This window comes from Miniopterus natalensis, chromosome 10, assembly GCF_054644295.1.
Source record: "Miniopterus natalensis isolate mMinNat1 chromosome 10, mMinNat1.hap1, whole genome shotgun sequence".
Lineage (NCBI taxonomy): Eukaryota > Metazoa > Chordata > Mammalia > Chiroptera > Miniopteridae > Miniopterus > Miniopterus natalensis.
In genome coordinates this window covers 65,583,697-65,596,809 of record NC_142090.1, presented here as the reverse complement: position 1 = coordinate 65,596,809, position 13,113 = coordinate 65,583,697, and the positions used below count along the sequence as shown (strand labels likewise).

Genomic DNA, 13,113 nt, shown 5'->3' with positions numbered 1-13,113 from the left:
TTCTTGGTAGAATAATACGGTGCACGGCTCATATTAGACAATCAGTGAGGATAAACCTCATGTTTATGGTCATATCTCACTCAGCTCGACCAATGTCTAGCACATAGTAAACACTCAGTATATTTTACTATAAATATTAATGTTATCATCATCGTTATAGTCTCCTTGCCTCCAATCTGTACCCTGATAGTCTGTCCTCCAGCTCACCATCAGAATCTACATAAAATACAAATATCATCCCTTTCTGCTCCCACTCTGTCAGTGGTGTTCTTGCCCACAAGAGGTGCTTCTCTAGATCTATATAATTGTCCTGGATCTAACTTAGGCTTCAGTTCCACTCTTAATTACTGCCGCTCAGCACAAACTCCTTACATTGAAGCCAAAGAAAAGTCTATATTTCCCCCTGAAAATCATAATGAACCAGAATATATAGTTCCCCTAAACTCTATAAGTGTCAACTTTTTGCATGGCCAGAATAAAGGAAAGAATGGTTTAGAGGATGGCAGCTGAATAATTTAGCAACAACCCACAAACAAAAGGCTATTTTCTTTCATATCTCTGTTAATTACCTTTATCACAGTCTGAAAGGTTCTAATACATTATTTAAAATCCACTATAGTAACGTACTAATTCATATAACCTTCTGTGCCTCCCCAAGCAGAATTATATGCTTCCAACTTAATTACTGTAATCTTGTCTTTCTACGTCTAAAGTAGAGTTACCTAATACTCATTTGTTGAAATAATGGTTGGGCTATTGAAAAATTACAGGAGAGACAAGCTAGATAGAGAGAGAGGTGATAGAAAGAAAGATGATGATAGATGATGATAGATAGATAGATAGATAGATAGATAGATAGATAGATAGATGACAGAAAATATATGTCAATACATTAAAAACTATATAATGATATCATGTAATACTATTCTCATGTTTGTGCTACTGATGTCTTGTATGTAGGACATGTATTGAAAATTGTAACATTTATCAGGAAAATGTATTTGTTTTGGCTTTTCCATAATTCCTAATTCCTCTTTAGGACAAGCTGTACATCTGTACAAACCCTGGCCTGTGAAACAGTGGTGCTAGTTGATTCACAGTGTGCCAGTAATTTTGACATCAGTCTCAGTTAAAGCATTTGCTCTAACAAACTGAGATTTATAGTCAGTTTAAACAGTGAGAAGAAGTAGGGCGGACTGGTAAAGAACATGGACTCTGGTTTTAGAAAATCTGAGTTCGATTTCCAGTCCACAGCAGACTAGCTGTGTGATCTTGAACACATTCCATAACTTTTTGGAGACTCCTTCCCTAGAAAATGGAAATAATAACGGTACCCACATACAAGGATTGTTGCAAGTATTAAATGACATAATATGAGTTAAGTTTTGAATGTAGGATGCACAAATTTTCAGATACGCAAGACTCACAGACTACCGTAGCCCACGTTTGGCATCAGTCCGCTTAGAAGGATATAAAACAGGAACCAGAATTTGTCATCATTGTAGCATCAGAAATTCCTCATCTGGAAATTCTAGAAATCCATGCAACACAGCTCAGAGGGAAAAAGATAAGTTAAATGTTGGGAAGGCCCAAGAGCTGCCTTGGCTTAAAAGTCTCATGCCCACAGGTGCTGAGCCTGCAAGGTCCCCACAAAAACAAGCCCTGTTCTAAGAGTTGCCATGTTTACTTGCTGGTTCTAAGGCAGCCCAAGCTGTGGCTGCTTATCAGATATTTATAGGAATTTCCCCAATACAGATGGGATTTATCCAAAGGAGTCATTTTATCATAAATATTATGACCTAGTAGCATAGCTGACACCCCACCTTTGATCAGGTTGCCAGGATAACTGTAACTGGAGGCAGCTAACTGATGGTCACCTTCTTTATAAAAGTTTAAAATGGATTGTCAATTCTCTGCCTGTACATACATGAACTTACTAAGAATTATATAGAAAATAATATATACATACATGTATGAAGACAGTCTCATGAAAGACAGGACATGAATCTAAGAGGAAATTAAACGGGGAGAGTTCTGGAAGAGAAGAGTTACAGAGGTTATCATTTAGACATTATTTTGCATGATTTTCATGAATAAACTCACAGGTATGAGTGAAAACTTGCTCATCACAGAAAAAGCTTTGCTGTATGGTTAGGACTGTACCTAATGCACATTAATTCTCAATACATGATATTTAAGTAAAAATGGGATTTTGGTCCTCTCTGTGGTTATTAAAAAAACAAACGGAGAGCTGACTCACAGGCCCTTTGACCACCATTCGCACGTGATCTTACTTATGAGACCTCTCTACTCAGACAAATGACTTAGATGCTGTGAGCCCTGTCTCTAAGAGTGCAATTTCTGTATACATGCCAATAGAATTAAGAAGATTGAATGTGAGTTGGTACATTAAAATGGACCTGCCTGTGTATGGTTGATTAGCATAGTTAAATATAGCACCTGAATGACAAACAGAACTATCCGTGCCTTCTCCCATTGGAACAAATGGCTCTGGCATGGCGTCTGTCTGTCTGTGTCTTGTAAACATGCGCTATTGGCTATTGAGAATGGGCAAGAGTTCATCTAAGAACCAACACAAGGCTATTTAAGTCCAGAAGTCTCCTCAAAGTGCATATGCCCTTAGTCACGGACATCCATAACATCATCTTCATCTTCATATATAGACATTACAATTTAAAATCCAAATTCTCTGTAATTCAAGAAGACATAGATAGATAAGAGTTTGAACAATAAATACTTTACTGATAAATATCAGAGATGTATTTAGAGGATGTATCTATAGTAATATAGATATAAGTAGACTTCTATTTTTAATGCTTATGATGTATTTAATTAAGATATCCATACGTATACTGTGTATTAAAGTGTGAACTGGAAAAGTTGATAGATTTGAATAAACATACATTATAATTGTAAGTGACAACTAACATTTCAAATGATATTAAAAATGTTAAGCATACATTAAATGACTTTTTCTATTTAAAAAAATATTGTATTAAGTTAGCCGAACATGTTGATTTAAATCACTAAACAGAATGGAAATTACCCCATGTTAACAGCTCTTGGTTTCTCATTTTCTAAATTAAAACAAATCTGGAACGAGTGAAATGAACAACATGGTAAACTTAGTTTTTAGCCAAGTCTGCTTAGTCCCTTTATTTTCTATTTCCCATGAACGGTTTAACAACTCTTACAAAATAGGAGGAAATGCAAATGTTAGGTTTGAGTCTAACTGTTTTTACACATCATAAATGTTGATGTATTTTCAATGAAATTAGAATTTCACCTCCAAAGAGAAATAAAAATGTCCAGGCTGATTTCACTGTGGAGTGCAGAAGACAAAGTTCATAACTGCCCGTGTGTGTGATGAGAATATCAATGCTTTTTTGCAGATTTTGCCAGCAGGAGAAGCTGCCAATGACCTTCCAGTCCTGTGTGATCACTAAAGAGTGCCAGGTGTCGGAGTGGTCAGAATGGAGCCCCTGCTCAAAAACATGCCACGATGCGGCGTCCCCTAAAGGCACCCGTGTAAGGTCGCGGATCATCAGGCAGTTTCCTATTGGCAGCGACAAAGAGTGCCCAGAACTTGAGGAAACAGAGCCCTGTGTGTCTCCAGGCGAGGCAGCTGCCCCCTGTGCCACGTGAGTAAATAGGGCTGTAGCCTCTCTGCCCTGTCTACCCAAATTGCTTGTCTGTTCAGCTATTTCCTCTGAATAGTAGGGTGAGAAACAGTGATTCTTACAAATTCTAAGTGGAAAAATAAAATATTTCTTTGCAAATGCTATCCTAAAAAAATGGTTTTACCCAATAAAAGTGTCTTTAACAGCTATATTTCCAAATCTCCATGAAGGCTAGATTTTTAGCGACAGTTCTCTGTTTATATACTTTCTATAATAGGTGTTGTTAGCACACTTTTTCTGTAAAGGGGAAGAGTGCAAAGGCATCAGGCTTTACGAGCTACATAGATTCAGCTCTACCGTTGGAACTACAGGCGACACGTGAACAGTGAGCGATCACATATCAAAATAGGAGATGGGTTGGATCGGGTTGTCGGGCCATGCTTTGCCAACCCCATTCTATAAGGTAAATTATACTTTCAAAATATAGGTTTCTATTGTTTATTGAGCAAGTCCTATTAAAATTCACTACTGTGTATAACAAATCTTATTAAATAGAATAAACTACTACATCAAAATAAGACGTTAAGCTCCTTGAGGACAAAATTGTGCCTGTTCACTTTTATTTTTATTTTTATTAAGAAGCGTGTATCACGGTAAGTATCCAATAAATGCCCATTGAATTCAGATAAATAAGACAGATTCTGAAATATTTGGCAGTATAGCCATATCCTTTTTGTCCTTAAAAATATGATTTCCAAGGCATCACTGGGAATTATCTTCGCTCAGCTTAGTCTGCACGTAGACTATTTAGACTATTTGTAAGAACAGCTTTGAGAATCTTAGTTTCTCAGCAGATCTACACAAGCTTCATTAGGTGCTTCTCTGGAATAGCCCAGACCCTTGAGGAACATGCGTACAGCTCAGAAACCCGTGAGGGGAAACCACTCGCACCCCTGCCCCTGACAGTAACAGCAGTGCGGAGACAGGGGTGATTATTCACGCGACCCTCGGGCCTGCAGCGCGGTGGAGCCCCCTCCTCGCGTGTAACAAGCGCCCGGAGCCCGGAGAGCTTCCCTCCCGGCCCCCCGCCGGCCCCACTGACTCGCGTGCTCCCCTGCACTCCCCAGGCTCGGGGAACCGGCCGGACCTCCAATCGGAGTGTCTGTCGCCTGACTTTCTTCTCTCTTTCTGTCTCCAGCTAGGCGTCTTATTCTTTCTCCCCTCGGATACTCAAGCACCGTTAACGAAATAAATACGCAGTCTGAGTCTCCTTCTCCCCGTTTTGGGAGACCAGCATTTTCAGAATGTGTAACCAATTTACGTTATTGCAAAATGATTCCTTTCACAGGACCCCTTAGGACGACCTAAATTGAGGCTGCATTCTACAGAAATGTAAAGTGTTCATTTTAACTCCCCTAATGAATGACTTGTTTGGTTTTTACTTCCCTTGCCCGCCCCCACCTGCCGCCTGCCACACTTTGCCCAAGGCATCAGTGATCCATGCTTTTAGCATTAACCTGAATGCTCTACTTTCTGTATAAACATGTGTCAAGAGTCTTATTACCTGATGCCCCCCTCCTGCACCTCTGTTAAGCCACGAACCCCCATTTATAAAAATGAGAAAGGGGCACGAAAGTCAGCTTTACTGTCATGAGACTTTACTGTTAACAAAGCAGAGCATCTAGATCTGAGAGCCCATTTAATCTTTCCATCTAATTGAGATGAACATTAGCACATCCATTTGTGCCTATGCTGGCTGTTAATCTGATTAGTAAAGAAGCATCTTGGTTAAAGTGACACAAAGTGTCACATGAGCCATTTTCTCTGTGCTTTTAGAATATCCATTTTCCTTGAGGTGGAGAAATGCCATCACCTGCTATCTTCAGTGGCATCGGGAAATGGTTCCCTGTCTCCTTAGAGCACGTGTGGGGCTGATAAGCTCCCAACGTTTCTTCCACATCATGATCTTGATTGGAGCTTTCGTTTAGAATCACAGATCGTCTTTCCCGTGTCCCACTGATGAGAAACGTCAGCTCTTTTCCTCATTTATCAACACCCATCAGGGATGCTCAGTGCTACAGAAAAACACTCATCCTTGACAATGAAGAGAAAAACTCTACATTGTTAATGTTATATTTTTTATCCTAAAACACAGTCATAATTTTGATCTAGGGCAAAGAAGCAATTTTCATGCATTTCATTAAAGGCAAAACAAGCATTTGGGTTGGTCATCACTTGCAGTGTTTCCTGTTCTCAAATTCAGTCCTTCGTCTGTAAGTACAGAGAAAGGGCAAGCCTGAGTTCAGCTTCACTGAACATAAAAATCTCATATTTTCAGCATTAGCCTCTCTTTTAATAAAATATTTATAAGCAACTTCTAGCAATTGCAATTAAAACAGGATTGTCCTAAATGTAGCTCCTTCTTAAATGGAGCACTGCAGAGGAGAAAGGAGAAGAGTGAATCTGAATGCGCACCATACATGTGATAGTTAGTCTATGATGGATGCTGGAGGAAAGTGGTTTTTAGATTAATTTTTTAAGAAAGAAAAAAAAAAAAATGAGAAGAGCAGAGCCCAGCTTTCTTCAATGAGCACGGTTGCCGCTGATGGCGTTTTCTTCACTCAGGTACGGCTGGAGAACCACGGAGTGGACCGAGTGCCGCGTGGACCCTCTGCTCAGCCAGCAGGACAGGAGACGGGGCAACCAGACGGCCCTGTGCGGAGGAGGGGTCCAGACGCGAGAGGCCTACTGCGTGCAGACCAATGAGAACCTCCTCTCACCCTTGAACTCCCACAAGGACAAAGAAGGTAAACTTTGTTTTCTTCTCAAGGATCACACATGGACACCAGGCGTGGGCTGCTGCAGGGTATATAACAGGCCATCAGGGGCACAAGTAGCCACATGTCTGTTCACATCACGGTCGCTACTCACTGGGGTGAACAGTCATCCAAATTTGGGTTGTAAAAATGTAATTCAATTCCATCTTTGGTCAGTTCTGATTTACTGGCAGGTCCCTCATTAAATTTTCTAACTTCAGGCTCTTGAGTGAAAAGTTAGCAGAAGTAATTAATTATAAAAATAGAATAAAAACTCATTTTGTAAGTATATGCAAAGAAGTCTATATTCTAAAGCCCAAATTTTCTTTTCTTTGTATAAGAAGTAAAGCTTGCTTATAAAACCCACCTTCCTTTCGCTATTTATAATGTGGTTGAAAAATATGTTAATTGTAGAACTGACTGAAAATTTCTATTTGAGTTTAAATGACATAAATACAGAATAAATACAAGCTACAGTAAGTTAATTAATTTTAAAAACAAAACAAAAACCCTTTAACCCGAAGGCATGACTAATTTTTAACCTTTTAATTCAATATCTCTTAGAATTTTTTTTGTTTAAATCTCAGTTTTGGACCAGATGTGATAGATATATAAAGGATAAGTGATTTCAAGATGGCCAGGGCTAAATGTATATATTATCATATATTAATATTGCTCTGAAATTCTAATCATTACTGGGTCAAGTTTATATTCAATTAGTAGCTTTATGTCCACACATATGAATATTTTTAAGCAAAGCTGTAAGCTAACCCTCTTACATTTCCCTCTACCTGCAGGATAGCAGGATGTCTATCACTAATCTATTCAACATATATTTTTAGTTGACAAGAGAGTTCAAAAATTGTGCAAGATGTTGAGGATAGAAATGTCAATACAAATGTTGGGTCAGGGAATGTTCATGATCATCACGTGGGTGCACACACAGAGTTATAATACCATATGCTATGCATTATAAACGAGTTTTGGAAAACTGTAGGGGGATCACAGAAACAGAAACCTCCATAGGGGAAGGAAGTGGTTCTGGAGCTGAGTGAGGACAAGTATGTGTCATACAGGTAAGTGGGTCAGGAAAGCGAGAAGGAACAGCATTAGCGCACCGTTAAAGAAAAGCAAAAACAAAAGAGAAGTCTTGCCAGAAAAGATGGGCATGTCGTATTTAGCAAATTGTGAATATAATCAGATAGTACTCCCCAGCAAATATGTTGGTTGGAAAGGGAAAGGAATAAAGATAAAGACCTTAATTGACATTAGCAAAAACCAAAAAAATAAAGGGGGGTGCGGAATATGCAGAGAAGGAATCTGATCAAGAAGGACCAGAAAAAAGGGAAATGAGTGTTTCAAAAAAAACAAAAGAAGAGATGACTCCTCTGCCTCCCCGAAAAAGAGTGGCACCAGTGACCAGCAATTCATGGAAAATAAGCACGGAAGTTTTGCATGTGTAGCTTGCAAGATTTAATTGTTTTTTATCCACTAACTTTACATAGCATGTGAACTCATTTAGGAATCTAGCCTAGGGATACATTTTACTACTAATGTATCTTGAAGTTGTAAGGAAGTAGCATAAAACATGTAATGTTAGTACATTAATATTTTCTTGGCCACTTTAATGGCTACGTTTTTAACACTCTTCGGTGGATTTATTATAGCAGTCCTTTCAGGGTAGTATAATTTCATTGCTAGAAGTAGATCAGAGTTTAGTTTCTGAATGTCAATTATGTCCTGTAGGTTATTACTTTCAAAAGAGCCTTCGGAATTCTGAGTCTCAGCTGGATATATTTCTAAATCATTTTGTTATGGAGTTTCCCTACTGCTGTCAAAACACAGCAGAGTGCCAAAAATAAAAGTCACACCAAAAAGGAAAACCAAGAGAATATCATTGTCAGATGTATCTATTGGATTAAGCAAATGCCAAAGCAAAGATCAAGGGATAGAGGAATAATCAGTTCTTCTGAAATTAATATTTATCATGTAAGCATGTTACATGAATAACTTAGGAATATGTGTACTTTCATGTCAAATACCAAGACTGCTAATAATCCTCTGGTAGTCTTTGCAAAGAATGGTTGATTCTCCCTAAAAGTTGCAGCTTTATTTTTTTTTTGCTCAGAACTTAAACTATATGAGTTTCCCCTCAGAAGCACTTAGCTTTTCCCAATAGGAAACTTATTCAATATACCAGCATCCCAAGGGTGACATGTAAAGACTATAAATATATATGATTGTAGAGCAATTTGACTATGGGCTGTGAAGAATGTTCAGTCTATCTTCATTCAATAAATATGAAAGGACAAAGGTTTACTTTATAAAGAGAGGAAAACCTCTCAAAATAACTCCATCAATTCTAATAAGGAGGTATTGATCTCAAAAAAGTCTGGCTGCCTCACCATGAACAACTGACCCTAAGAGCAGTTTATATTATATTTAATTTGAAGAACAAAGTTTACACTGTTGTTTGGGCAGATTCTCACTATGTGTTCTAGAAAAGTTGTTTTCATGTGCAACCAAGCTATTAAAATACATGAACTCAAAATAAAATGCTTTCACTCAAAAATACAACTTCTTGATGCAAAAATACTGGAAACAAGTGACAGGAAATTCACATAACCTCTTTTATCTTGGCACATCATATTATATGGGTAATGACAACCTTGGCACGAGGAGAGGGTCACGTTAAATAGTTTTATTCATTGATATATTCACTACTGTTAACTGACTCACACCACACGAGACCATAACAGTTCTCCTCCTTGGAGCTAATATATTTAATGTCCAAAAAATTGAAATGTGTATTATTCAAGTATTCTAAGTATAATGTATGATATTCACAACTTAACATCTTATTGTTGTTCATTGAATTATAGTGTCAGGATGTTTATTAAATTGATGATCCCATTTCTAGACAATAAGAAAAGTATTAGTGTCTAGTTGATATTGGAGAGCACTCACATATTGTTCATGTATTGCTTCTGGCCAGAGGTAACTCCCAATCTTGACAACTGAGAAGAATTAGTACTAACACCCTTGACAATTTCTGTTCAGCCGGCTGATTAAAATTCCAGAAGGCTGTAAAGAATGTCCAGCTTATGCTGGCATGAAATCTACCCTTATCAGAAAAGGACAGGAAGAAGCCTTGCCCATGGGGAGGTTACTGGTATGAGTCCTAGACAGCTGATGAACTGTTGCTGATCATTGGATGCATGAACATGAGTTGATTTTTTTTTTTACAAGCTCAGAGTGAAATGAAAGTAGATTTTAACTGTAGCAACTAAGAAAATTCTTCCATTTGAAACAGATTGAACATGTTTTTAAATGTGGGAAACCAAAAGGATTGGTTATAAAGCACCATGAAGCTGGCCGTGATTTATATTATAGAAAACTTAAGAACATCCTTTTATAGAAAACATATCTAATAACCCACAGTGAAATCTGGATAAGGTCTGTGGGATTTGAGGTTATTAAGAAAGACAGGCTGGATAACTGGCCTGTATGATGCCATAGAATGAGACAAACCAGCAGGAAGTTTTGTAGGATCAGTGGAAAGATGGATGGAGGGAAGGGTGACGACCTGTGAATGGGGAGACAGAAGAATGAACAAAGAGCTCATGCTTTCCCACGTTCTGCAACAAAATAGTCACGATCCCTAAACGAAATGCAAATTCTTTATAATTGTAGTCTTTTATCTACCATTTCCACAAACTAGCCTATTTTCAAAGCTATTTTGGAAAAAATATAAAGGCTATGGTGCTATTTCCCTGTTATTTCAGAAAGTAAATATCAGAGTGTGCCAAAGGCTGGTGCTGCACCTTTCCTATTCACCACTTTTGAAATAACAGGTAGGTGAGAATATTTTACAAGACATCTCCATCAGAAATGTGCATCAGAGATTCTCTACACATTCCCTGATACAGTCCTAAACCATCTAGAAAATATAGTGGTTTATTTTTATTCTGCTAGAAATACATCAAAGCTGTCCCATAAAATAGGAATGATTTCATGTTTCTCTGATTATCTGTAGCATCATTCTATGGATGCAAATTATAGAAAAACATAAAAAGATTTTTAAATTTACTTATGTAAAAATGTCACTAGGATCCCACAGTTATAAAAATGGATATATAAAGTTTGTTTATGAACACTTTGTTAGGTAAGTTAATGAAGGTGTGAATACTTTTCATAATTTATCGTATTTCTAAGCACACCCCTTCGTGCTCTTGCTGATCTCAGTATGGTAAATGAAAAGGAGCTAAGTCACACAGTGGCTGCATTTTGGAAACAGCCTACACTGAGGCAGGGAGATGCCAAAAGCACTATAACTATAGAATCATGAAAATATAGGCAACCCATGAATGAATCAGATCCTTCTTGGAAATTAGTTCTCTGGATATCTTGTGGGAGAGAAGGGCTGGTACCCTATGAAATTTCTCTGTGATCAGTAGGTTACGAAATGGAAAGAGAGATGCCAGGACGTTTCAACCACTGGGGAGAGAAGCTAATAAAAATGTACGTGCTGGGAATTAGACTAAGCTGGTCAGTTGTCTACCCCAAACATAACTTAGAACTTTTAGTAGAGGAAGAGCTTACTAATGAGATGTCAGGAAGTATTGAACCAAAAACACAACGAAAGATATAACGCGGCAGCTCGGACATCATGTAAACACGAAAACAGTACTTATACCACCTTTGACGTGGTCGACATTTAGTAAACACTTGTTGCTTGATATGTCCCCTTTGTAAAATGGTTCGGTTTTCTTTTAATTTGTCTGAAAATGATCTCTCAAACATATCAAATACACCTTCTTAAAAAAATTCTCTATTTCATCAAGTTTATATTCACACCAGCTGTGCTTCACCCCTGACTAAATAACTATTCACAGCTCTGACTCTGAATAGAGGAAACTCAACTTAGTAGTTAGGTGAAATGATGGGAGTCAAAATTCATGCACTTTGTTTCAGCTTGGCCACTCCTTTAAGAGAACATATATCTATATTCTCTTTCCTAATAACATAGATGCTTTGAAATCTTTTGAATTTTCATCTTAAGGCCACTTTCGGAACCACCCTAGACATTCAGGAGACCTGGTTTTTATTTCTGCTTGCCCTGTGTCCTTATGCACACTGCTTAACTTTATTTGCCTGAAAAGACCTACTTAATGACCCTCCTGTTCCATTTCCAGCAACAAGGCACATTAGAATAACTGAAAACCATCCTGCACAGAACTCCTAGACATGCAGACTACAGTACTGTTTTAAATGCTTTTAAGAGCAGAGCTGATGTCTTGAAACTAAATGATTCCCCAAAACAAACCAGGAAAGGTGAACTAATGCTTTCTGTGGTTGTCCTTGGGTAGGGTGGTACAGGAAGAAGGTCACACATTACGGAGACTTAGGGGGAGGGAAGCCCAAAAGGGTCATGACATAAAAGTGTTAGGCAGAGAAAGAGAGCACAGCAGAAGTATGGCATTACATCATCAACCTCAAAGAGTTATAGCATCAATGAGTGAGCAGAGAAATTCAATTTACCTATAGAGAGATGATCAGAAGCAGGTCAGCCTCAGCCTCAGGGCAGAGCAAAATCAAATCTCTCCTAAGAATTCCAACTATGGCCTGTACTCACACTAGTTTAAGTTTCAAATACATGGTGCTTCCATGAGTCCAAAGACCATTGAGAAATTAATATAACAAATGGTGTTAGGCCAGTGGCACTACTGGGTGCCTGACGTAAGCAAAAACAAAAATTCTGAAGGGGGGAATCCCTTAACCTAAGCCATAGGATTTCCCCAGATAAACCACACATTCAAAATTGCAGACTACCCAGGGAAAGATAAGCCAGTGTAAACAGGATTTAAAATGCCCAGCAAGGAGTAAGATTAGACTCAAGGTCGGGAATATTAAAAATAGCAGATAGAGACCATAAAATACATATGATAAAACTTATTAAAGATGTAAAGGAAAACTTTTAAATGTTAGATATAATGAATCAGAATGAAAGAAAACAGATAAGAGAAAGAAACAAGTTCCAGAACTAAAAAAATTCTTTTACTGGAAATAAACAAATATGGTAACTGGGTAGATCAGAGACATTGAGCTAAACAGTTATCAGTTAACGGAAGACAAATGCAAGGAAATTAATTCTTCAAAATGCAACACTGGAAAAGGCAGCTGAAAATATAAGTGAAGATAACAGTCATGCAGAATTAAATCAGAAGATTCAGGATGAGAGAATCAAGAGAAAAGATGAGAGAATTTTCTAGAACTGATGAAAGACAAGACTGGGCAGGGTCAAGAAAAACAATCTCCAAGCAGGATAATAAAATACACACATGTAGTGAGATTTCAGCTCATAAACTGCAAAGGAATTAACAAATTAACAGTGACGTTTTCAACAGCTACCAAGAAAAGCAGAGTAACAAAAATGGTGTTTACGAGGTATGGAGAGGAAAATAACTGTCAACGTAGAATTGTTTATCCAGCTCCTTGTCCTTATAGATTGTGGGCGAAATCAAGGCCCAAGTTAAAAAGGTTTTACCTCGTTAAACCCTCACTGAGAGAACTGCTAAGTGATCCTGGTCAGGAGGAAGGACGTGCAACCCAGAAAGAGAGAATTCACCACGTGCAAAGAATTTGGTAAACTCCTA

General features: G+C 38.0%; 1 protein-coding gene across 1 annotated transcript in view; it reads left to right on the top strand.

Annotated features, from left to right (window-relative positions):
* THSD7A (thrombospondin type 1 domain containing 7A) overlaps positions 1-13,113 on the top strand; it is a 309,567-nt gene that overhangs the window by 152,694 nt on the left and 143,760 nt on the right. The window contains exons 3-4 of the mRNA XM_087821185.1: positions 3,414-3,662; positions 6,267-6,448. Coding sequence (XP_087677311.1) covers positions 3,414-3,662; positions 6,267-6,448 — 431 coding nt within the window. The remainder of the gene's footprint in view (positions 1-3,413; positions 3,663-6,266; positions 6,449-13,113) is intronic.